Source organism: Asterias amurensis, chromosome 8 (assembly GCF_032118995.1).
Source record: "Asterias amurensis chromosome 8, ASM3211899v1".
Classification (NCBI taxonomy): Eukaryota; Metazoa; Echinodermata; class Asteroidea; order Forcipulatida; family Asteriidae; genus Asterias; species Asterias amurensis.
This window is the reverse complement of record NC_092655.1, coordinates 7,268,848-7,296,845: the sequence shown is the minus strand read 5'-3', so window position 1 is coordinate 7,296,845 and position 27,998 is coordinate 7,268,848. Positions and strand designations below refer to the sequence as shown.

General features: G+C 38.7%; 1 protein-coding gene across 1 annotated transcript in view; it reads left to right on the top strand.

Moving 5' to 3' along the window:
- Positions 1 to 27,998, top strand: part of LOC139940429 (uncharacterized) — a 141,305-nt gene that overhangs the window by 13,507 nt on the left and 99,800 nt on the right. Inside the window, exons 2-4 of the mRNA XM_071936671.1 lie at positions 16,145 to 17,666; positions 21,352 to 21,542; positions 26,688 to 27,593. Coding sequence (XP_071792772.1) covers positions 16,145 to 17,666; positions 21,352 to 21,542; positions 26,688 to 27,593 — 2,619 coding nt within the window. The remainder of the gene's footprint in view (positions 1 to 16,144; positions 17,667 to 21,351; positions 21,543 to 26,687; positions 27,594 to 27,998) is intronic.

The window sequence follows — 27,998 nt, the reverse complement described above, 5'->3', positions numbered from 1 at the left end:
TCGATATCAATTTTACATTAAACTATTCCTTGTAACGTTAATTTATGCAGGCTTTCTAAAAAAATGAGTCATAAATCAGGACTGGAGCAGTAGTTATAGCCGCTGACAGATCAGATGCGACTTCACTAACGTCCTAACAGCCCACACTAAACATGCCTCGTTTGTATCTCGTCAACTAACCTTTACTGAAAATAATGTGAATGTTCAACCCTATGGGAAATCGAATAACAACCCAGCTTTGAACTGAAAGTCACCTTTTTATTTTAAACAAAATCAGCAGCAGCTTTATTGACACTTACTTAAACAACGCCAAGAAACACGACGTCTCTTTCCTCCTAGGGAATTCTAATTAAGCGCAAAAGCTCAGAACGCAATTGCGAAAATCTGGCGCGGAAATCTTAACCGATTGGCATTAAACGGACGAAGGAGATGGGATATCAATATACGTAGGAAACGTATCCCACGGCACATGAAGCGACTAGGGAACGACAATGGTGTAGTCAAAGGCGATATATGCGGATTTTATGAATCGTCAGTGGGCAAATAGAACGGATATCTTGTCAAATATTTTATTTTGGCTCCTCAACTTAAAGTCACCTGGAAGTGGTATTTTTTCAAAATAAAGCTTTTGTCACTAGTATATGTGTTTTGATGAGTGGAATGTGAATAAACAGTTAACTAAGGTTTTAAAAAATCCGTTCTTATGTTATTTACAAATTTAAGAGTAGACCCGGACCCGAGAGGGCGCTGTTCGTGACGTCAATCGAGGCAGACTTTGCCTGTAATGCGTAGAGTAAACACAATTGCAAAGTACATGTACGGACCAAGTCGTGAGTTTGTAGGTTTCAAAAAAAAAAAAAGGTTTTTTTCCGGCAATGCCGACCAGGTGTATTGCTGCTGAATGCAGAAAAACACTTTTTGAAATGTACCAACTCACGACTTGGACGTACATGTACTTTGCACGTGTGTTTACTATACGCATTGCAGGCAAAGTCTGCCTCGATTGACGTCACAAAAGGGGTAGGCGGAGTCAGCCCCCCAAACAACTTTATATATTTTTTAAACATATAAATCGTGACAAACAATTACTAAAAAAGTTATGTTATTGTTCGTAAGCATATACTCTTATGTTTGAAAGAAAAAAATTCTGCTTCCAGGTGACTTTAAATAAACAATCCATACAAATAGTAGGACTGCAACGACGCGTCGCGACTACAGGAAATCAATTTTGTTAATTTCATCCTTTTGTCAAATTAAGGAGAAAGTAGAACCCATGTCTGAATCATGGACAAGAATGTTACTTTCAGTAACAAAGGAACACAATGAATGAAGCAAAATAATACACCCACTATCCCAACAATAATGAAGCAATAATTGAACTACACACTGTATCAATATCAGATTTGAAAACAAATCCGCAAAAGACGAGTTGACCCCTCAAGGCATCCATGAATATTCATAATGGAGGGCCAATTATCCTGGTTGAGACCTCTTGATTCCTCAGGCAAACGGGATAGAATGGCCGAATCTCTCCAAATAGTGCCTTCATTCTCATAAACTCATTCTATTGTGGAGTCTTTCGACACACAAATACCGCAGATAAATCTTGTTCAACCAATCAATCAATCAATCAATCAATCAATCAACATTTATTTCCATACAAACACAATATACAAATACAAACAATAGGATGTTACAAGACTGAAAACTGTATGGAGGCATGGCCCATTAAAGCAAAGCTTGTAAGCTGGGATGCCTTTACAAAACAAAGGAAGGTAAAAAGATCATTTAAATTATAAAACAATGCGTATAGTAACAACAATGACATCAAAACGAGACGGATAAACGAAACGCAAAAACAAAACACCCAACCAAAAACACTCAACCAAAAATAATAGGACCCCAAAACAAAATCCTATGCTTTCGCTCCATGGGCCCCGTATAAACTATGTTAAAATGGTCAGTCATTGATGGTGGAACTGGGGCATGTGCACCAAGAACGAGTCCTTCGGGTTGGAAGTAAAGCTTTAAGTGCATCGGTGAAGAACATAAACGTTCCACTTTTACCATTGCAAGAAAACAATAAATAAGATTAATGGTAATAATTGTTAATGAGAAACTTTATGGTTTAGAACCTTTCATTTTACAAGCTATACTCTTGTATAACTTACCTATTCCTCTCTAGGGCAGCTACCCTTTTTGAAATTCTACAACCGATTATTGGCTTTTAAGATAAACTGGTAACTGTAACGTCTCTATGGGGAAATATCTGCCATCGTTCTCTTGATTGTGGCCATAATTACTAGTTTGACGATATCCTCATTTAATGGGTTTCGAAAGAGTGCATGGTACTCTCCAAAGGGCTGTATCCAAACTTCCTTTATTGCCTACAATTTTCAGGATGGTCTACGTGATCTTTATAATGGTTCCGTTGAGCGGGGTACAACCAAGAGTCATCAATCTTCATTTGTAATAAATGATTTGTTACTTTTAGAGTCAGCCATGGTTTAAACAATCTGTCGTCAGCGTAGTCAGGAGAGTGAGTCGGTGTTTTTTTTATTAATCGTGTATGTGCATTACTAAAGCCCAAATGATGTCACAATTTGTTCTTTCCCTGATGTTTTTTCTTATTAATTTTGAATTTTACCCATACACCGATGTGTGTTAGCACTGTATACTCAGCACTTTCCCGAGTCCTGTGAAAAAAATATCACAGGCATGTTACTCGGGTGGGATTCGAATCCAAGACCCTTGTAATTCTGCAAAACCCTGTGTTTTGACAGCGGGCACCACAACGATATAAGATATATTAAATTTGCATTGTTTTTTTTTATTTTTTATTATTCTGCATTTTAGTTAAGGCGAATCAGGAAGTTTCCAGGAGAGTTTATTTATGAATTTGTAAACCCATATACTGGTAAAAACATTGTGGTTTTATTCCTGCTGGGCACAAACGAAGCATCCCCTAAAACCCAATCCGCGAGGAAAAAATTCACAAGCCTCAGAAAATGTGCATGCCCATGATCTGCGCATGCACCGCGTAGCCCACGGACAATCGCCCGAGGGGTTTAGGTTGTCATCACGAAGCGGACATGGGAGGTTTAGGTTACCAGGGAGCCCCGATTGCACCACCGTCATCCGTCACGTAAAGCCCCCCAATTATTCGGCGTCACGAACCGCCCACTCGGTGTTTTATGTCCCGTCTCAACCCGGAGGTCGCCTTGGTATCACGAGGCACGTTATAGATGAACACGAGACGGTAAACCACTACCCCCTTGGATGGTTAGATGACCAGTTGGAGCGTTAAGGAGGAATATGTTTACCGGAGTGTATCCCGGCTTGCTTCTTATGCGTGTAATGCACAGAGAGAGGTTCCTAGTATTCCGAATTTAGATCAGCTAAGATACTTTGGTAAATGATGCTGTGGATGAGGCCAATTTAAAGAAGCTGTTTGGCTCAAAATGCAGGAATGGTTTGTCAACAAGAGTGTCACATACACACTACTCAATGTGAAAATTTCATGCCAAATCATGTTTGAGAAATCACCTCGCAATGCCAGCCTCCTCAATTGGAGGAAGAAAACCAGACCTAATATTAGCAGATATTCTTCTCTCAATTTAATTTAAATCAACGAGGAAATCTGTTTTTACATTATTGTTATAGAGCCTTATGTGAGACAACGAAAATTAAGTGTTTCAATCTTTTATAAAACAAGAAGAGATGATGCAAAATTAATTGATTTGTATTTATGAGACGCAGTTATGATAACGTATTTTTTTTTTAAAGAATACAATAGCGCATTTAGCGACCTTAATCTTATTTCGATTACGGTGCCCATTTTTTTTAGCATAGTAATTTTTGTTTCCTTCTCTTTAAAACGATACACGGCAAGGACAACTGAGGTAATGAATTGTTTTACTGATTTGCTTTCACCGGCTTTTGAACGTCGAGTTAGACTTCGATTTGGACCCCCCCCCCGTTTAAAATAAATACATAAGGTATTACAGCGTTTACCAATGCTCCCCCCTCCCCCCGCATTGGAAGCGCTTCGTACCTCATTTTATGAAATTTCACAAGTTAATTAAATTTCGCGCTTATTGAAAACTCGAGGGTTGAAATTACTCTTTAAAAACCCAATGTACCTACCTTTAATGTTATCTTTTCTATGATATGAGGTTCTGGAGTCTATGAAGCAGCCAGGCAGGTAAGGTAGTTTGCGTGGGTGATGCATAACTTAATAATGCTTCACCACCATAAGCTACCTGCAACTCAATCAAAACTGCAAACCGTCAAAGCGCAGAAGGCACGAATCGAAGTCGATTAAAACATCAACCCTTCAAACAATATTATCACAGTATATTTTTCCACATCCAATATTACTTTTTTCATTTTGTTGTAATAGTCTTGACTTTATACGTGCAGTTGAAATGGGCTACCATTGCAGCCTGATGTTTGATCTCGGATACGCTCACAGCCGTGAGTTCCGTCCCCTAAGGCTATTGACTATGGGAGTGCATAAGGCATACATCTCTGTGCAATTCTTTAAGATATGCGTAAGCTGCAAAACATAAGCAACCATCGACTTGTGTTAAAAAAAAAGGAAAAAAGTAGTTTCAGTGTTTGAACACGGATGTTCATTTCATCAGAGTGATTTTAGCATGTTGAACTTTACAAGCCATATTCTGTCAGGGAACCACTGATGAGTCCAAATGGAAACCTAGTCGACACTTGAGACCCAATTGGACCAAGGAGCTGTCCCAGTGACGACAGCTTAGTATCAGGGAGGGACCTTATGGTGAAGTCGGTGACGCAATTTAACGGTGAAACTGTTGTGTGTTTTGTGTTGCCATTTGCAGACAGACATATAATTGTTAGCAAAAAGTCAACACAAATATTTTGTTTAGTGGCGAAATGCAGATCTTTGCGATCCATAGGCACCGTTTTTGTACATCTTGTTAGATGCACAAATATTTATGACCAGTTGAGCAGAGTAACATGGCTATATAGCGTAGATTCCATGGCATTTGGGTAGTCAACCGAGCGTTATGTTTTTCAAAGGACATTTCCTGAGCTTCACCATTTGTATACGAATTCTGGGTCATCTCGGATAAACCACTTATTTTGTGCGCAGTCCTCTACTTTCATTTCACGGGAACACAAATTTGCCCTTTTTTGCTTTAAACATTTTTAGTGTAAAATGTCAAATGTTGTTAGTAAGTATATAAAATAGTACCGCAGGGGACAATATCAGCTAAGATTGGCATTAGAGGATAGTGTATATTCAAACCCAAGTTTGTATCACTCTCAGATTTTTAACCTGTCATTTATAATACAACAATTAATCGTTCAATTTGTGGTCAATAATTGGAAAAGAACTAAACCTCACCTAATGGTTTGACATATTTTTTTCTTCAAAAATCGTCTGAAATTCCCCACCAAGTTCCACTTTCATTCAGTTCCTCCTTATTTTAGGAAGAATAAATTGCCATCTAAGAAGTTATAGAATAATAGGTTGTCAAGTAGTTAACAACGAGGAAATTAAGATTGCATGAGCAGTGAGTTCACTGTAGTTGATGATGGTTATACACTTTCGGCACAGAAGAAAAAGTTCACAGATTTACAAATAACTTACAGGGTTTACAGAAGGAAATGGTGAAAGACTTCTCTTGAAATATTATTCCATGAAATGCTTTACTTTTCGAGAAAACAATAAAACAATTATCAATTCTCGTTGTCGAGAACTACGGATTTAGTTTAAACACACATGACACGGCGAGACGTGCGGAAACAAGGGTGGGTTTTCCCGTTATTTTCTCCCGACTCCGATGACCGATTGAGCTTAAATTTTTACAGGTTTGTTATTTTATAAGTTGTGATACACGAAGTGTGGGACTTTGGACAATACTGTTCACCGAAAGTGTTCAATGGCTTTAAGTATGGAACTGCGAGTAAACCATGACAACTTGTCAAATTGTGTTGACATTGTCAGTTTATCAGGTTTTAAATTGCTTTTCAATGACAGAGTCAATTCGTTGGGAACATCCATCATGTACAGGGGGAAGCTAACAAACGATAAAGGCTGTAAAATTACTAGAACATATTTAACTATTTACGTCATCAGAAACGGCCTGCGTAAATCTAAAACTAAGTGACTATTTTGCACTTGAAACTAAACGAACGTATGCGGCAGAGAAAATGCTCCATCTTGTTTTGCTGAGGGATGCGAAATTGCATTTCCAAAATCACAAAAATCTTGGGGAAAAAAGCCGGCAAGGTTAAAAATTAAAGGTTATAGCATCTGCAATCATATTTGATGATGATAACAATAATTATGGTCATGTTACCATTAGTGCAATGGTTGTTTGCTTACAAATGAGGCCACCATCCTCATTGAACAGGACGAACAATTTGTAACCCATTTGCAATGTTTCCCTCATACAGTAAGTATTGAAAAACACAATTAACCTGTGTCAATTTTACGTTACATTGTTAACACATATTATTTTTTTGAGGACACTCATGGGGGCAGGAATAGATTAAGGGTGTACAAAGTGATATTAAGTGATACCTGTGTAAACATCGGCCTACATCGCAAGATCCATAAACGTTTTTGCGATTTTGATATACTGCTCGCCATTAAAAATCGTCATTTCAAAAATACTTAGATCTTACAAATAGTTTATTTGCATCAAAGAACAAGTTATTAGTCTAGTCACGTCTGGAATTTTGCCCATCATTTTGGATTGCTCATCCGCGAACGTTTAATTTAATAATAATAGCCCGAACAATGTTTTTTTTTTCTTTTTACTTCTGAAAGACAGTGTCACTCCCTTAATCGCCATATTATAACTTATATCATCAACATCATTCTCCTATCAATGCTTTTATGAGCTTCGGTCTATTGGTCTACTTACTAAGTGTTTTTCGGAGCACTGACTGCTCCTTTAAAGCGTAATTGCAGATGTTCCTTAAACACCGCATGTTCTTACGGGCCGAGACTTCATGTCCATTTACTCGAGTAAACCACATCTCACTTGAGAACACTCTTCCCATTTTACCCGCCCTTGTAAAGCAACATCAAACATAACCAGACAGCAAAAAGAGCACGGGAAAAAAGAATAGAGAAAAAGCGGGAAATATTGACATTTTCTGAACCTCTCGTCCGCTACAAGCTCCTGGGATGAGATACGCGGAGGTTTCTGTCCGAGTAATGGGCGCTTGACTAAAAGGCACGTGTGGAAGTCCCTGGGCGGTTTGTCCCTTTCCCCTATTCTATTCCCTCTGCCCTTCTCTACTCTTCTTAACAAGTTCGTCTTCTTATAAAATACCTTCAACCGCTGGAATGATTACGGCCGTCGAATATTTTGGAATAAGAACTTATCACACAATTACTGATACCGTGTGGGGACTTGTGGCGAGTCAAATGGGTTTAAGTTTAATCTAATCTCAAGTGATTTTAGTCGAGTAGATTCGATGGGGGCAGATTAAATTTGGATTGATTGTTGTGAATGATTAGATTCTGCGTGAGTTACTTGATTTGTGCATTTCCAAATCGCACTGTACAATTCTGCATATTATTCTAGTACCGTGGTGAATACATACGCGAATCGCGACACTACATTTACGAGTTTAAATCTAGCTGTTATCTGTATCATATAAAAACAAACAACAACAACAATTGCAAAAAACATCAACAATAGCAGAAACAACAACAACAAACCAACAAAACAGCTACTTATAATGGAACACGTACAACTTAACATTATTTTGTGCATCTATAAGCTTAACATTTCGCATATTATTTAGATAAACAAACCAAACAGTGGGTTGTTGACTTCCTGAATGTTTTTTCAAAAAGGGAGCACAACAAATCAGCTTATTATTTTAAAACAAAATAATAGGGATTCGGAAAGTGACATTTTGGGGGACAGTCCTCGGTTTGTTTCTAGTATAAAACCAGTGGGGACGTCGCTAAAAAAAAAGGTCCAAACCATGGTATGTCATCGGTTTAAACCATTTTCTGACATGAGTGTGTGTACGGTAGAGGCGGGAGGGGGGGGGGGGGTTGCCCATGTAAAAACCACTCACGTAAATTAACCAGGCGTCTCTTCGCGCAACACAGTTTGTTTACAAGAATCTTGTGTAAGACTTTTGACTAAAACGCCGTGTTCATGTTTATCTGGCGCTTTGTGCTGATTACACAATCAATGACGTCAGAGCAGGGTGTTGCTATGACGGCGCAATATTTTGTTCCAATTTGCAGTGTCGTTATTAATTATTGGCGAGCGATTTACTGCCGTGCTGGAAATCTTGCACAAAGATTTGTTGACAATGAGGGATTGGAGGAAGGTTCAACCTGGGAGGAAATTTCAATACATAGTTAGTGTTGACGACGGGGCATGCACGCCTCATGAAATAAAATGAAATTTCATTTTCAAATGGATTTTTAGTTCCATTGCTGTTGTCATTTTTTCAGTGCAGGAAAATGTGCAGAGGTCTATTTGAGCGTAGCCAAGCAATCGGTTTGGGACTGTATTAATAAATTGGGAATATATTTTGAAAGATAATATCTGAAATGTCAGTCATTTTGTAACTGCTGAATGTGCTGAGCGTTTGATTTATACCGTGAAAATAATAAGCATCACTGCATCTGACATTGCGATGTATGCGATATCAATCTGTTTGTTATTCATAATTCAATATTTTGAGCCCATAGCCAAAGAACAAACAATTTACATAATCAGAGATTAACCAGAGAAACGCGAAAACGGATCTTATCTGAAATGTCACTAGAGGGCGCTTTTGGTTTTATAGATTTGCAAAAGTCCCGTATTTTGTGTTGAGAAGGTTCGACAGTGTTGTCCGCACACTTAGCAATGGGTCTGGGGAGTCGGGCTTACCAGGTGGTATTAAATAAAGGTTTGGGAACAAGGTTGACTGACTTCAAATAGCCACTTCCGTTGCTGTGGTACCTTTGTTACAATATGTATGGTAGTGCTTTCGACCACCAAGAAAGGATAAATCAACTTTTAAAAATGCAAAAAGTAAATAATTTATCTCAATTTTTGTTCGAAAAGCAGCAATGTTGGAATATAAAAATCTTATTCTGCCCATCCTAAAACCCTACAATAACTGGAGTTTCTCTAGCCATGTTATAATATTATGTTTCAATTGATGCTTGTATTGCATTTGATGCTTTTGTTTGTTGATACCAATATTGGAATACATATCTTTAAACAAAATATATATAAAAAATCATTTAAAAGCTAGATAGTCTACATACAACAAATAATATTATAAAGAAACTAAATAATGCTCGGCTGTCCGCTGCAAAAATACCTTCTTCATTCAACACAGAGGGCGCTTTTTCTTAATGCCATAATCTGTCGGCAAACCGCGTTTATCATTGTGGAAATATTTAAACTCGTTAATACCGTTTAATAATAAACACTTATAATATTCGTGTAAATGTAAGATAGATTCATGGATAAGTTGATAGAGTGATGCTCTTGTTATTGAGGTACCGCGTGTTTGTTGTGTCACGTTAACCACACCAAAAAGAATTTTACGAATGGCGAGAATCTAGAATTAATCGCCTGCTCTGAGGCAGGGGATGACCTCAGTGCAATCTTTACCAAGGGCTTAATTGGTAATTTACACACAAGTGTAAAGGAAAATGACAAGTATGTCTTGTTTTGTCGCTGCCATAGTTTGCTACGGAATTAAAGGCAGTGGACACTATTGGTAATTACTCAAAATAATTATTAGCATAAAACCTTTCTTGGTAACGAGTAATGGGGAGAGGTTAATTGTATAAAACATTGTGAGAAACGGCTCCCTCTGAAGTGAAGTAGTTTTCGAGACAGAAGTAATTTTCCACGAATTTGATTTCGAGACCTCAAGTTTAGAATTTGATGTCTCGAAATCAAGCATCTGAAAGCACACAACTTCGTGTGACAAGGGTGTTTTTTCTTTCATAGTTATCTCGCAACTCCGACGACCAATCGAGTTTAAATTTTCACAGGTTTATTATTTTATGCATATGTTGAGAAACACTAAGTAAGAAGAGTGGATTTTGACAATAACCAATAGTGTCCACTGTCTTTAAAGATGTTTTATTATTTTATGCAGAGGCGTTTGAGAAATGCAATTCAGTTTCTTTCTGGATGATTTGTACGACACTTTTGTACAAACCTATTGAAAGCTAACAACAGTGACACATTCTCAATTATTTGTTTTTCTCTGAATGGCTTGTTGATTGTTCCTGTGTATTACGTCATCACATTGACTTCGTTGCTTTCGAGTACTTTTATTGTGATGTCACTGCGAAGACGTAACTAACCTTTACTTTGTGATATGAAGTGAGATTCAAGTGTCCCATGTAACCATGGCGTGAATGTCTCTCAGTGGGGCACGCGTGCATTCTGAGTTTGACGTGTGGATGAGGTGGATTTGCTCAAGCCGGTCACATTATAGGAACCATAAATCAAATACCTCTATAACCGCACATACCCGGGCTAGACCTAGCCTAGGAACATATATAGGCATAATATTATGCAGCAATTATAACGTTCATTAATACTAAGTACCATTATGTAGTACAGGGTTAATAGCTAACGAGACGGGTTTTCCGTAGAAAAAGCAAAATAATTGATAAATTCAAGTTAGCGAATAATTTTGGCTGAGTTTTCGTGTTGGAGACAAAAAAATGACAATATATTTCATACAGATGGTATGACATCAAAATCAAAATATGTCAGCTTTCAGAATAAAAACTGGAATTTTGTTGATAAATTCTTGGTGGGTATAAGCTTCGAAACTGGGAGCAATAGGACCATAAGTTTACTTTTAAGGCCTATTGTCCCCTTACTTATAATTATATAAGCAAAGGTGCATTTTTAGAGACATGGTTGGTACCCTTAGTCCTTTTCACCCACGAGATGTAACCCAATTCAACCCAATATCTAACCCAACACCCAAATTTAACCCACGTTAACCCGAATCCAACATTACACTGTATACTATATACCCAGCCCCTCTGATCAGCAACCCATTGTAACCTAAACTATACCCAGGGGCTGTTTCTCAGACAAACCCTAATGTACTACGACACATATAAGACGAAGTCAGAATTGATATTAACTGCCGAACAGATTTATTACATTCAATCTGAAAGCTCTCTGTAACAGAACCAAGCTTCTTAAAAGAACTAGGCCTACCTGAAATGCTTATAGCACATGAAAAAAACAAAAACAAAAACCCCGTAGTTTATTTTTTAACTGCAATACTAATTAAACCTAAAATGATCAAAGGCAAAAAATCCCCAAAGCATTTTATTATTATTCTCTAACATTAGGCCTAACAAAGTTTGTGATGTAAACAGTGAGGCTGGTTGTCTTTATTGCAAACTAGAGAATGGAAAATAATAATTTTTTATTCTCTAACAACTTAGCTTTTCCTTTTAGAAAGGTAAACGTCAAGACCAAATCTATTCTAAAGTCAAAACAGATTATTGAAGATTAACATGAAAGTTCATCACCTCAGCAAAATAACATGCTATCCGCTTGACATTACATATACCCACAATATTATAAAAAGTGTGTTGCCAGGAAATCCGATCGTCAAACGTTACAGCAAAAACAAAATTACTTCTATTAAGGAAATTATTTTTGTCGCAAGATCGGTTTCGACTCGGATGCCACGAGACCAAAAATAAGAAGCAATAATTGAATGGTCTCGATTTATACAGAAAGTAAATACTCCATACTGACTATATTAAAACAAAAAATCAAACTTTACATAATAATACGTAAAGATTTTAACATTATTATTGATTCAAAAGCATGCCAAGTGTTTCACAGTCCCTTTAATTCTATTTTTATACATGAATGAAATTTATTTTCATATTTCCCCACACAATAATAACCCAGCCACGATGACATCATCTTTCCCCCAGCTGTCAACTCCAATCTATTCTGAAATCTCCCTGATGTCCCACCGACTGTTCCCGTCTCGGGAATTTCGGTGACAAATAAGCCGCCCAGCGAGAGAGCAAACATTTTTTTCCCTGCCCACTGTACCCAAAGACCAAAAATTCCTGCACTCCCCACATCATGTGCGAGCCAATTTGTTGTGCGCATACGTGTATTCTTATGCCCGTGGTTTTCTCTCTGTTGTGTATGTGCAATGCCGCTGGTGTTTGGTCAGATAATTAGTTGAGGGCGCTCGTTATTTGACCAAATAAATCGATAGTAGAAGTGGACACGGGTGCGATACTTCATAACCTGGACGAATTATTTACCTTTTGGTTTCTGCGAGGTGATAGTTTCCTTCCGGGGATGGATTGATTGTACAATTTCTACGATGGCCTAGAGACACTACCACCCATTACGTATGTCTTTCACTGGTGCCTTAATCTGGCCGGCCGGTATGTATACTGTGTCTACTACCCCCTCATAGTTTTAAGCCCTCTGCCTCCATTGACAAACTTCAGTAGGCACTAGACGTACGGAAAAGTTCAGGTTCGTTCAGGATCAATGTTACCCTACGCCATGGGCTCTACATACAAAGAAAATGGCAGCGCGGTAGTCAGATATTGGGTTACTGGTCGATCGAACTTTCCACTTTGACTGACAGGTAGAATGCATCCTTATTTCGGGGTTCTGTCTTATTTCACCATGTCCTGAAGCTACTAACTTTCAGTATATACGTCAATAACACTCCTCTAAAACACTTCGAAAAGTAGCTACTAACTTTCAGTATATACGTCAATAACACTCCTCTAAAACACTTCGAAAAGTAGCTACTAACTTTCAGTATATACGTCAATAACACTCCTCTAAAACACTTCGAAAAGTAGCTACTAACTTTCAGTATATACGTCAATAACACTCCTCTAAAACACTTCGAAAAGTAGCTACTAACTTTCAGTATATACGTCAATAACACTCCTCTAAAACACTTCGAAAAGTAGCTACTAACTTTCAGTATATACGTCAATAACACTCCTCTAAAACACTTCGAAAAGTAGGATATTCAGAATAAAGTGTTTATCTTCGTCACAAGTATCTTTACTGATTGTAGAGCCGTACGATCCCTTCTTTAACTTCCTACAACAGAAGGTAACATTTCAATTAAGATGTGTTGCAGACTAAACAAAAAATTTAATACGCGCATGAAGTAAATCCCGCTACCTTTAAACCTAACAACATGTTGTCGTATGGCTCATGTTGTCTAAACTATACTGCCACCGGTACTGTCTTTGAATCAAGATAATGTGCAGCATTTGTCATGTTGACAAAACGCTGCTATTGGCGATGAACCGGATAATAAACCTAAACTTTAACAATAAATTGACTAAAATGCCACTATTAATGATAATGCTCAATCCCAATGTCATGAGGTAAGCCCTACAACTTTTGTAGTGTTGGACCAAGCTTCTAATATGTGAACCAAGATGAAGTACAGCATTGGTAAAGTTAACAAAACTATTGCTTTTTTGATTGGCGTATAAGTTGAATGAAGATAGTGCACGGTTTGAAATTTGGAAAACTGTCACTGCTAGTTAGCTTTGACTCTGTAAACCAAAACAACATGAGTATAAGCAGTTTCTTTAGGAAGGTTGTGTATTTTCCTGTTTCTGTATTGATAACATTCATTATCAATACAATGCTCTTTAAAGTAGCAATCCTAGCTTATCTATACGGTGTACACACTCTTAATACAACAGTATGATATATCTGCATTGTGTATACATTTGATTACCAAAATCATCCCATCCATCTAAACTTGAAGAGACAGGACTAAAGGTCCATCCCGATGCATTATTGATGCGGCTAAGGAAACGCTGTTCAAATCAAACATTTTTTTTGTCTTTTTGTTGTGCGTATACGGCAAATACTTGAGCTATTTGACTGATAAATGAAACCCATGCCTACTCTCTGCCACTTGAAATGCTATCAGTCAAGCCACCGACCCCTCAAGACGTAGAGACGGGGTCTCCGTCCATGTATCTACGAAGGGTTGCCCGGAAGATCGTCTCTTGTTGTTGCTCACTGTCCATGTATTAAAGGCATCAGACAATAATGCTAATTACTCAAAACAATAGTTAGCATAAACACTTACTTGGTAAAGAGCAATGGAGAGCTGTTGATGGATATTAACATATTGAGAAACGGCTACCTCTGAAGTAACTTAGTTGTTGAGAAAGAGGTATTAATTCCTCTCTTAAATAATAAAAGATTCCAGCTGAAGCCATTTATTGAATGTGCATCTGAAAGCATACAAAGTAACATAATAGGGGTGTTTTTTCTTTAATTATTCTCTTGGAAATTCGATAACACATTGATCCCATTAATTTTTCACAAAATTGTTATTTTATGCACCTGTTGGGATACACCAATTGAGAATACTGGTCTTTGACAATTTGCCAAACGTGTCCAGTGCCTTTAAAGGCAACTTTTCTTTGATTCGTGATGTACTTTTGGTGTTAATGGAACCAAGGTGTCTCCAGAGTGGCCCTATCCTCATCATCATCATGTAGGCTGCGTTCATCCAGTGTAAGATGTAGCCCTCCTCATGTTGACTCCATTCGTTTCTATTTCTTGCAATTATTGTCCATGTTGCTCCTGCATAAACCCTGATGTCATCTCTCCATCTTCTTTTCTGTCTACCTCTTTTCCTTGTCCCTGGCCTTGTTGCCAATCCATTATTCTGTATGTCCATCTATTGTCATTTATTCGGGCAGTGTTTGCAGCCCATCTCCATTTAGCTAGTTGTAATGTCTTTATGATGTCTCTTACTCCATTCACCTTATAGTGGAAGTCAAATTATTAGTTCCCTTTTCACATGTGAATAAGTAACTCTGATCTCAATTTTTTTACACAACCTCATAAAGGTCATCTTTGAAGCGAAACTATCACGTGTTTATCGTTAATAGTTGTGACATAAGGCCTTGATTGCAAGAAGATTTCTATGTCTACAGCCCTACGTAGGCATCACACCGTCTTCACGGAACTATAAGGTCATTAGTTAACTTGTATGGGTATAGTCATTTAAGTGCTTATGCACATTGTGGAGTTCATAAGTGGGGTTATCAATCATGAGTGGCGAAGAGAAATATTCATCCTCTATTTTAATTTAATTCGATATTTTGGTAGCTACGAACATGAAATTGCAAATAATGACCTTTATAGCAAAAAAACAGACGACAGTTATCTCTGATTGGATGGTTGAACTCATACATTAGTCCTCGTTTTCTTCGTGGTTGTGTTCCAGTAGGTCCCGTTATGTATAGTACATGCAATTCAATTACTAGTTCAACATTATGAGTGACAAAAGTCATGCTCAAAATACCCAATACATGATTAAGTCAAGTCGACTTGTTCCGTTTGATTACTATATGCCTATAAATGCCATTGTGTTGTTAGCCATTAGTGCTATTATGTAGCCACCATTCTTGTTTGGCAAAGCTACAAATCTGGACCAATTTTGTAGACCATGGAATGTTCGATGCATTTTATTGTGACGTCATCATGAAACCGCGCAAATACATGAGGCCTTATGGGTAGATCTCTCTCTCTCGCTCTTTACTAAACTGTCTGTTGAAGGCACTGTATACACGTTTGGTAATTGTCAAAGACCAGTGTTCTCACTTGGTGCATCCCATCATAAGCATAAAATACCAAATGTGGGCTCAATTGGTCATCGAGGTCGCGAGAAAATTATGAAAGAAAAAACACCCCTGTTGGACAAATTTGTGTGCTTTCAGATAGGACACCGGATAGGAATAAAAGACTTCTAGCTAGAAGTCTTTTATTATTTTAGTGAGAAGGTACCTCTTTCTCAAAAACTACGTTACTTCAGAGGGAGTCGTTTCCCACAACGTTTTATACAATCAACAGCTCTTCAACAGTTTTCAAATTTATATTTGTTTTGGGTAATTACCAAACGTGTACCTTCCCTTTAATAGTGTAGATTCGAGTTACAAGCGCCTGAGTGCTTGCAAGGCGCTTTACAAAGTATATTCAATAAGCTTAAACTATTATTATTATTACTATTATTTAGTTGGCGTTCCGTTAACACATGTGCTTCAACTTTTATTTGTCCTTCTGTTGACGTTGTCCTTGTTTCATTTTCTGACCAGGCCAGGCGGATGGTGGATGTTATTACCATGAGAATGGACGGAGTTGACCCACATGCTAAGGATCTACCATGTCGACGTGCCTCCTTACAACCAACCCTACTCAGTCACCGACGCTCAACAACCCTTGCACCAAAAGCTCTGCTTTCGGCAGACGGCAATAGTAGAGTTGAACTCCGAAGCCCACTCCTTAGTTCCAGACACCTCCCTTCTCGACTCCGGAAAGCTTCCCTGTCCAACCTTAGAACTATACCGTGTATCACGGCACTGTCCATTAATATGTCGTTGCTGGTCAGACAGTTTCAGTCTGTGACGGGTAACCCTGAGTTTGATGCAGACGTGTTGCGATTGGCAATCCTCTTTAACGATGTGGGTACCGTCTCACGTATACTACACACCCACTTTAGCTTATTCAATGTTAATTATGATGTTGTAGCCGGTCCAAGTACGAAGAATGTCCGACCTCGAAGCGATAGCCTTACTGTTCAGGTGTTGCTCAACCAGAGTACGGCACTCATCAGCAATTGGGAGAGGAGTCTTGAGGATTCACCTGATCACGATAAACCCAAACCCTCTGTGTTTACCAATGCATTACATCTTGCCATTGCCTGTGGCTCTACGGAGGTTGTGCGTCTGCTAGTGAAGTGCGGAGTGGATCCCAATTGCGAAGGAGTGGATCCACCAACAGACCTAGAGCTGTCAGCTAATCAACAGAACAACGGCACTGATCACGACGGCTTCCAGTACTTCGCAAATCAGATCAACCAGGTCCGGGAGTGGTTTTTAAAACCAGCAATTCATCTCGCGACACGGATGGCCAACTGCCTGATTGTCAAGACCCTACTCCGATACGGTGCAGACCCCGAGGCCGAGGACAGTCAAGGTGCAACGCCTCTCCACGTTGCCGCCCAAGCACCTCTGGAGAGGTGGGAATGTGCTTCTATTTTCATTGAGCACGGTGCGAGGATATTCAAAGAAGATCAGAATGGAGAACGACCTGTTGACATTGCTCCTGGGTTAGAAGTCCTTCAACAGAAAGTACTACACGAGACTCTGGAAGTATTTTATCCTGACAAGGGTCCTAATGATCCAGAAGAGGATGTACTGCAGCAGAGAATCAATTCAGTACGTGACAGTCGGAAGGTCTCACTTGGCTTGCTGGCTCTACCGCGCTTTGTAGCCAAAGTGGCTCGATCCCGTTCTCCAAACTCCAGGGATCGCTGCGCCACAGTGTGCATCCCACAGGAGACCAATTCGGAGAGAGAGTCCCAGGATCAGATATCCGTAGATAAACGGAACCGTAAGATGAGTCTTGGTCTCTGGCACTGGTTGGATAGACGCCGTAGATCAAGGGAAGATCCTGTCAAGATTGATACGGATCATTCTGACTCAACCCCGGCTCAAGTCACTCAGCAAGAGAAACCATCTGAGCCTGCTCCCTTGAGTCTACCGAGTGTATTGCCAGGAAGTGCAGAACCCAGACCCAGTCGATCGAGAACGCACACCATGGAAAACATAGATGAAGGTAAGTCTAGTTTCCTTGTTTAGGAAAAACTTCTTTAATTCAAATGGTTAGAATATACCTGGTAGTAAAAGGCACTGGACACTATTGGTAATTACTCCATAAAACCTCACTTGGTAATGAGTAATGGGAAGCTGTTAATGATACAACAATTTTTGAGAAACGGCTCCCTCTGAAGTAACGTAGTTTTCGAGAAAGAAGTAATTTTTCTCGAATTTCATTTCGAGACCTTAGATTTAGATTGTGAGGTATCGAAATCAAGTATCTGGAAGCACACAACTTCGTGTGACAAGGCTGTTTATTCTTTATCTCTTTATCCCGACCAATTGAGCTCAAATTGTCACATGTTAGTTATGCATATGTTGAGATACACCATGAGACACACCAAGTGAGAAGAATGGACTTTGACAATTACCAATTGTTAAAATAGTAATAACATTGTAATAATTATTAATAGTCAATACAATCCTGTCAGATAAGCAACGTTTCACAACACAGAGTTGTTTTGTGCTAGTGTCCTAATAATAATGAATTTGTTACGACTAGGTTTACGCACTCAACTCTCCAATACAATATTATTGGCAACGAATTACATACACCGTTAATTTCAATGAAGTCCCATTGCTCAATTTTAAATTATATGTTGGTGTCAGCATTACTGTATAGAAGATGATTGTCCGTTCCGCTTCTCTAGAAAGGGCTGGCATGGGTCAGAATTACATTGGGTCAGATCAGTGATCCAGTATTGGTCATGCTAGTTCTTACCAGGTCAGCGTGACCATGATTCGGGCATATTGACCGGAAACTTTATTGTGTTGTTGACTAACGGTTCATGCTGAACAATCCCTTGATTCTCCAGGTCAATTGTGACCCGGGCTTTTCATAGTGCATATACGGCAATGTCACACGAGGAAATTTGCAGCCAACCAGTTCCAGGCAATCTCCAAGAAGAGAATCCATTATACAATTGTTGCACGCTGTGACGGGGTCCATGGCGTTTTGTACACCCGAGGGGGGAAATGGAACCCGAGGCGAAGCCGAGGGTGTCATTTCCCCTCGATTGTTTTATTTTACCTTTGTATAATTGTTATTCCTCTTCTCGAAGTTCTGTTGTCATCTTCAAACATTGTTACGACGGACTATTCATTGTTTAATAAGCAGACGAACAAGAAACAATTCCCTCGATCCCGCGGTTGTTTCGTACACAGCGCTGGAAATCGACCAACGCAGGGAACGATCAAGGTGATGTACACCGGTGTACATCGCTTTTCATGTTACCCGGCCCGTCGAGCCATGTAACATGCGTTTTTGTTGCGCGTCACATGATTGTTTCTCGACCAATCAAACTTCACAGTTTGTTACCGAGGTATAACAATCACATTTGAATGTTCACATACTATTTTTGGGAATCGTAAGACATTGTTTAAAAAAAGCGCTTAAACACTGTTTCAAAAGGAGGTACAGCCAAGAAAAACATTGCGGGATAACATGAGCAAAAATAGCAATATGGTTTTGAAATACACAAAACGGAAGCAAAAGTTTAGTAAAAAGTTACAATACAAACATTCATATTATACACAATAAAGTAAAAAACAAAATGTATCTATGTTATAATTTCATCAACGAAAAACCACAATGCCATGATTCTCAAAATAATGTTTGCTTAATAGTTTTTTGTTTTTAAAGAATATGTTTATTAGCATCGTATCACTTTAATTTGTATCACCCGTGTTTGATGTTTTCGGCTGTTGCTACGGTCAGAACACCGAAAAATCCCATTTTTTAATGTGGTTGTTACGGCTATAGCCGTGGCCATAGCCGTAGTCAAAGCCGCAACTTTTTGTATCGTTCAAGTCTCACTTGCATTTAAATGTTGTATCCCGAGTGTATTGTTACCAGATCTACATCTATACATCTACATCTATGATAATACTTGTCAAAAGCCTTTTCAGCACCTAGACAAGGTGAGAAGACAATGAAGAAATTTCAGTTTTAGACGTGGGAGGAAAACCCCAATCCACATAGTGCCCCCCGGTAGGATTCGAACCGGGGTCCCCTGAGGTGGAAGGCGAGGCAAAACACCACTGCGCCAACCTGCGCGCAACCATGAATATGCAGACGTTTACATACGTCAACGCATTCACCATGTAATAATCTTGCATAATGATGAAAACCAACCTTCGCTCTTTACTGATAATTGATTTTTGCTGAGCTGAGAACATTTGAATATTTATTAAATCAAGTTGACCCAAAATAAAGAACAGAGAGAGTACAACCAGCCCTTGCTCTTTCATGTCAGTGAAGATTAATTATTTGTTATGTTTTCTCTACTGATGAAAATGCTAAAAAATTCAAGTGAAATCTTATAAATAAATTAAAAAGTATAAACACGATGATGACTCAGCAATTTTTTGTTAAAGCGAATCAAACAAAAAACTGTGATCAGGACTGGAGACAAAAATTGTTCGTATCATTATTGCTCATTCAAATTAAAGGGATGGTACATGTTTGGTAGTTACTCAAAACAAAAATTAACTTAAAAACTGACTTGGTAACTAGTATTGGAGAGCTGTTGATAGTATACAACATTGTAGGAAACGACTCCCTCGGAAGTAATGTAGTTTTTGTAATTTCTCACCAAAATATTAAAAGACTTCGTGTTAGAAGTCTTGTTAGAAGTCTTTTATTCCTATCTGAAAGTAAACAAATTCGTCCAACAATGGTGTTATTTCTTTCATCATTTTCTCCCAACTCCGATGACCAATTTGCAACTTCGATGACCGATTGAGCTCAAATTTTCACAGGTTTGTTATTTTATGCATATCCTGAGATACACCAAGTGAGACCTCTTGTCTTTGACAATAACCAATAGTGTACCTTCCATTTAAAAGACCCGAAGCTGGTTCCAATGTACCCCAGCACCAAATCCAACACGGCTGATAAAAGCTCAACTCTTTCGCGACCGATGGAGTCCGTATTATTGTCAAAATAATTCACCTGTACCATGCATTTATAAATTATCTTGCGGGTGTGGAAGTCTTCATGAATGAAGTCATTATTTTTTATTGTAAATTCAAATTACAGCCCGAAATGTAATCGTTATTGTTCAGTTGCTTAGAGTAAAACTGTTTTATGGTTTGCCTCATTTTACTATAATATTTGACCCAGTCCAAAGTGACGTAAATACGGGTCGAGGCACGTGCCGCACGGGATGCCCACGTCACTTGAAACATTGGAAATCTGTGGACATGTGGTTTTTTGAAAATTCCCGGGGAATACCCTGCTTATCAGCTGTCATTCGGTGTTACTAAATGTTTCAAGAGTTAATGTAATTGTATTTACATCTACGTCAGATGATCGTCTAAAAACAGTAGACCGCTGCTTTAGGAGAGCGCTATAAAAGTGCATAACAGTCTTTACCTAAATAAAGATACTTCAAATTTATCTTTAATCTTCAGTGTTAATGCTGAGAGTGATCCCCCTTTACAAACTGGTACAGCCCCATGGTCCCCTAAAAATCTATTAACAAAATCTATTAACAAAAATCCCCTAAAAAAATAAACCTTATTTTCGCCGCTGCTTGTGTGCATATAGAGTGCTTACATAGCCCCAGCCCAAGTCTAACAAAAGCACCCCTATCATGTTCTACTCGAACCATCCCATGATTTGTCATCTTTCTTGTCTCCAGATATCTGCAGCGAGACGTTTGCAGCGGAGAGGAGCATCCAGGTCCTACAGCGTCTTTCTTCCAATACGGAATGTCTTCCATTACTTCTTGAGCGCCTACCATCGTGCCTTCCTAAACTCCAGCCCCTCACTGCAAGCCTCGGTGGTCAAATAGGCATGGGTGTCGGTAAATTGCTACGAAATATCCTCCAGGTAAGACTCATGTTATAACAAATTGTTGTATCAGCACAAAATATTTGCACTGTCATGTTTTAAAGGAACACGTTGCCTTGGATCGGTCGAGTTGGTCTTTGAAAAGCGTTTTGTAACCGTTTGTTATAAAATCGGTATGGTAAGAAAGTTGTTGTAAAAGTAGAATACAATGATCTACACAAATATGCCTCGAAATTGCGTGGTTTTCGTTTTACCTCGTCGACAAATACGTTCGGCCATTTATGGGAGTCAAAAATTTGACTCCCATAAATGGCCGACCGTGTTAGTTCGCGACGTAAAATGAAAACCGTGCAATTTTGAGTGATACGTGTGTGGATCATTATATTCTACTTTTAAAACATCTTTCTATAACCATATGCATTTCATAACAAACGGTTTCAAACGCTTTTCATAGACCAACTCGTCCGATCCGAGGCAACATGTTCCTTTAAGGTATGAAGAGTGACGTAAACTTGACATTCGTCCAAAGTTTCCTTGAATGACGAAAAACCTTGCCTCAGGACTTCTGATAATGACAAACTTCTCAATAGGGTCATTGACCTTGAGTACATCCACGCCATTTTCAGGGTCCAGGTTAGATACTTAACAAGACACCTTACTTGAAAACTTGTTTTTATTCTGAATCAGACTCGATCAATTTCCAACAGGGGCTTACTCCCCAAAATAAGCAATAAATTTACTCCTTAGTTTTATTGTTATGCATGCTATACACCAACCAGGAAAATGTAACAGTTATATGAGTAAGGACGTATTGTTCTTTATGATAATAAAACATTTAATACTAACCGAGTACGCCATGTGCTTAATTAAAACATGCAGATAAACCACATTAAGCAGTTAATCAACTTCTTCTATTAATCAACTTTGGATCTGACTTGAAGTGAGATGTTTTGTTTTTCTATGTGATATAAAACGATGACCCTTTGTTATCGCCATTTGTTGTTTTGGTCTTAACCGAAGTCTTCCTATTTTATTAAAGACAATGAACACTATTGGTAAATGTCAAAGACCAGTCCTCTTACTTGGTGTATCTCAACATAGGCATAAAATAACTAACCTGTGAAAAATTGAGCTCGATTGGTCGTCGGAGTTGCGAGATAAATATGAAAGAAAAACACCCTTGTCACACGAAGTTGTGTGCTTTCAGATGCTTGATTTCGAGACCTCGAATTCTCAACTTGAGGTCTCGAAATCAAATTCGTAGAAAAATACGTCACTTCGGAGGGAGCCGTTTCTCACGATGTTTTATACTATCAACCTCTCCCCATTACTCATTACCAAGTGAGTTTTTTTGCTGATAATTATTTTGAGTAATTACCATTAGTGTCCACTGCCTTTAAAGTCACCTGGAAGTGGTATTTTTTCAAAATAAAGCTTTTGTCACTAATATATGTGTTTTGATGAGTGGAATGTGAATAAACAGTTAACTAAGGTTTTAAAAAAATCAGTTCTTATGTTATTTACAAATTTAAGAGTAGACCCCGACCCGAGAGGGCGCTGTTCGTGACGTCAATCGAGGCAGACTTTGCCTGTATAGCGGAGAGTAAACACAATTGCAAAGTACATGTACGGACCAAGTCGTGAGTTTGTACGTTTCAGGTTTTTTTTCCGGCAATGCCGACCAGGTGTATTGCTGCTGAATGCAGAAAAACACTTTTTGAAATGTACCAACTCACGTCTTGGCAGATATGTACTTTGCACGTGTGTTTACTATACGCATTGCAGGCAAAGTCTGCCTCGATTGACGTCACAAAAGGGGTAGGCGGAGTCAGCCCCCCAAACAACTTTATATATTTTTTAAACATATAAATCGTGACAAACACTTACTAAAAAAGATGTTTTATTGTTCGTAAGCATATACTCTTATGTTTGAAAGAAAAATATATATATTTTTTTTATTTCCAGGTGACTTTAAGAGATATCGATTTTAATCTGAAGCTAACTAAAAACATCTTCAATGCTCAGATTATTTTCAGGCCAATTAAACCTTCACAAATTTCAAATAAGATTAGACAATAAGACCATAATAGGGACAGTTGTGGTAATTGGGGCTCAACACAATTAGAACCTACTTCCCTTCTATGCTCGACATCTATCTGTAAAAGGTCAGCTATAGAATAGAAGAGAAAATGCCTTGGTCATTTATGTGGGGCTGAGACCTCATTAGTAAAAACAAGGTAATAGCTCTAACGTCATAACCCCCACTAATTCTATTTCTGCACGGGGTCATGCAATTGCTAACAGTAGCTTCTATCGTGTGCATTAATAGATGTTAAAATTTGCATCGGGGATAAAGAATATTAATTTTGGTTTTTACCCATACACCGATGTGTGTTAGCACTGTATACTCAGTACTTTCCCGAGTCCTGTGAAAAAATATCACAGGCATGTTACTCGGGTGCATTAAGTCGTGTGCATTAAGTTGTGCAAAATGAGCACATGTTACATGTTATTTTAATAATAATGTCTGTATTATGTTTGTAAACAAGTTTGATTAAAGAATTTGCTTGCTGTCCCAATTACTTCCTCCCCTCTTTCAACGAAATCACCTTTCACAGGGAAACACACTGAGTTTGTTTGTTGTCCGCCTCCGTTGTATGCTTTCTATAGAAACTGCAGGTCTTCCTCCATTAACCTTTTCAAATAACAAAATGTATCTGAAAGTAAGATAACATTCATTCTAGCAGACCTAATTGATGAAATGTCCTTGGCTGTATTGAAGTTATGGCCAACATTCCCTCATATAATTACTTCTTATGTTTTCCCAAACCTAGTCAAATTGTTTCTCCGAAGCCTGCCTTCACCACACACTCTGCAACTTCCACTAACGAGAAGGATGTTTTCCTATTGTCCAAATAAATTTCTTTCAGCCAAAGTGTTTTCCATTTTGTTTACATCTCTTTGGTCACCGCAATTGCGCAAACACTTTGTTATTAAAATGATTCAGATAAAAAGATATAATTTATTAACGTCTTTTCTTTGGGTTGCTTGGACCCTTTAAGGCCGATATAATTAGTCCTATATCCTATCCCTGGTGATTTGTTAAATATTATTTCTACAATGCATCTCTCGAATGGCGACTGTTCAAATATAGGTTGGTCACCGTGACCTCTCCCAGCCAGTGAAAGTAGTTCTGAAGGACACGATTGCACGCATCAACTATCCCCTAAACTGCTCATGTAATGATAGTGGTTGGAGTGCTGGAATATTAGTACGGTTGCTTGGTGATGGAGCAGTGTAATGGAGGTAATCAAGCGGGTAAAATAGCTGGAGTGGACCATAGGTTAAGTTATATATCACGGCGATTTATTATCCCACAGTGATTTGTAGTTTGATATTCTTTGATAATGTTAAAGGGCTGAGAAGAGTGGTTACCAACATTTATTGCTATTGGAGCGCAGAAATGTTGTGTTTATTGGTAACAAAATGTATAATATGGTAACAAGAATTGTAATTTGTAATTCAGTTTGTTTACATGACTTCCTTGCGGTTAGATTACCTAGTGAATCACTGTTACAAACATAATTTCTCCTTCTAAACCGAGATGCTCATATTGCATGCACCGCACTCGGTTGTTTCCATCTTGCATTTCAAAGTCAGTGGACACTATTGGTAATTACTCAAAATAATTATCAGCATAAAACCTCACTTGGTAACAAGTTATGGGGAGAGGTTGATAGTATAAAACATTGTGAGAAACGGCTCCCTCTGAAGTGGAGTAGTTTTTCGAGAAAGAAGTAATTTTCCACGAATTTGATTTCGAGACCTCAAGTTTAGAATTTGAGGTCTCGAAATCAAGCATCTGAAAGCACACAACTTCGTGTGACAAGTGTGTTTTTTCTTTCATTATTATCTCGCAACTTTGACGACCAATTGAACTCAAATTTTCACAGGTTTGTTATTTTATGCATATGATGAGATACACCAAGTGAGAAGTACTGGTCTTTGACAATTACCAATAGTGTCCATGCAGTGTCTTTAAATCTACCATTACCGCTGATACATTTTGTATTTTATATAAAAACTTTGGCTCCAATACGTTAAGATTTCCCGGTATTTAAAAACAATTGAACTTAAATTGTCAATTTAAGGTCGACTCGAGATACAATATAAGCAATGTTCAGCCATTAGTACTATTTCAGTCTCAAAACCAGCCATCCAAAATAACTGTTATTGGATATAACCGTATTCAATTGCATGGTCGACAATTTGATTCCGTTTTATATCAGAGTCGAGAATTGGAAGTAATGTGACCTTATTACGTCTTGTACGAGACCGTACATTTTGTAGTTTATGTTTTTCAAAAATAAATATATTGGAAGGACTGACTCTTAGACTCATAAACCCGTTCCTTAAATAAAACATAAAAAATGTAGAAAATTTGAGTGAATACTGCCCTAAAAGTAGAAAACTGCAGAATGTAACCCTTTTCTCTTAAAATATGGTCTAACCAAGGACGAATCAGCCTTTCATAACAAAACGGAATTAGCTTGTCAGCCCCTTTAATGTGGTGGCGAGCCTTGTACATGAGAGTCTCGCCTTTAATCATTAAGCAGGTGATGGCGTGTGGTTTCTCATAGTGAAAATCAAACATTGTAGACGTCGGTTGCTCTCTTCCGTTTGGCGGAACAAATACCCTCAAATTAAAAGTCACTGCTACGGGAGTTTTTCTTTTTAATAACGCAGAAGATCGACTGAGTAGCCATAGTCGGTGCAATGTTTATTTAGGGGTTGTTTATGTGGACGGATATCTTTAACATTGGTGTTTAAACACAATGATTTCTGCACGCGCGCAGTTTGAGCTACCATTGAGATTGGAAAGGGCAGGCACCAATTCGGTCTGGACGCTATTGTTTAATACGTGTGTGGTGTTGGATGATGATGTGCTTTACTGTGTTATAACAATTGGATCACGCAGTTGCTAAGATATGAAAATTGAATGTCTTCATAATTATGCGTACATGGAGTGCGATCAAAACAATGTGTGTCAAATCTTTGTGTGGTTCCAAGCAACGATCGATCGATTTTCTTTTCAAACTCAATGCTTGATATCTTAGAATTTTTAATTGGAAGAGCTGTTTTTAATAACCAAAACCTCTCCCAATTACCCCCTTTGACCGTTAGGCGTGCACGGCGCCATCTGGAACTGACGGGACCATCGAGGGAACGGAGACGGGTGGAAATCACCATGGTGCCGGCGAGTTGGAGGGCATCCGAGGCGAGAGGCTCGGCAAACTGTTCCGTATTGCCCTTCATTTCGTCAGGTGTGGGGAGTGTGTCCGTGATGCGGCTCTGGGCGTTGTTAACACGGTGCTAAAGCTTCACTTGAAGATGGAGAATCGGACTTCGTATTGCGCTTGCAGCCCCAAGAAGGTCCGTCCAGGATCAGATATGAACACCTCCCCAAGACGTGCCTTAAGGCAACAAACTGAAAGTACATGCAACAAGACAGGAGCAACACTGGGAGTGGTGTGCAACCATCACCCCAACTCAAAAGGGGGCGAATCTCTCTCGGTCCCCTCAAGTCCAAATATGGAAAACTTTCGGCTTAAGATGGATGCAATTCAACCCAAGACGTCTTCTCCTGGATTGTCCAGAAAGCATAGCTTCCGATACAGTTCAAACTCATTCTATGCTAAGAGATTGGTCCTTCGTAAAAGTGTCCATTCCAAGTTGGGTAAGTTTGCCCGGAGTATTGGCCGTGGTGTCAAGACGAAGCAGACCGCCCAACAGACGGCAACTCCAAGTGCGGTCCGGCTTCTCACTACGGTGGACGTAGAGATGCTCTTAGATTGCCTCCATAGTGTTTCTAAACCGGATTCTTCAAGTGAGGATTCTTCCAGTGATAACGCACCTTCTTCGACCGGATCGAGATCCGAGGAGTCCGGCCCTACGCAGGTCAAGCAGGCCCAGCGGCTCGCCGCTAGGGCCCTGTTGACAATCGCTAGCTTACCGTCCACCAGGAGAGCTCTAATGCGACCGGAATACCTGTGGAAACTCTTATCTGTGCTTGAGCCTTCATGTGATCAGGTAAGGATGGGTTTAATTCTAATCTTGAAAAGTTAACAAAATCGTAATTGGCTAAGAAATATGTGAATTTACATCTTTGTTCCTAACAAAGACATATTGAAACAAACGCCCAGTCAGCCAGGCCAATTATACATTCAGAACAACCGTATCATTTAATATACGTTTTGCTCGCATTTTATTATAATTTGAAATAAAGTTTTATTCTATAAATTATTTTACATACCGAAAACTAAAAGAGAACAGGCAAACGGGTATCTTTTTTTATTTTGTAAATTACGTAATGGAGCAACACGACACAGGCAGTCCAATAGTCCATTGTTTGAAGAACAATGATTAATAACAATAGGAAACAATGGTCGGTGTTTAATTTACACAATGTACAACACACACGGTCTTACCCCGTGT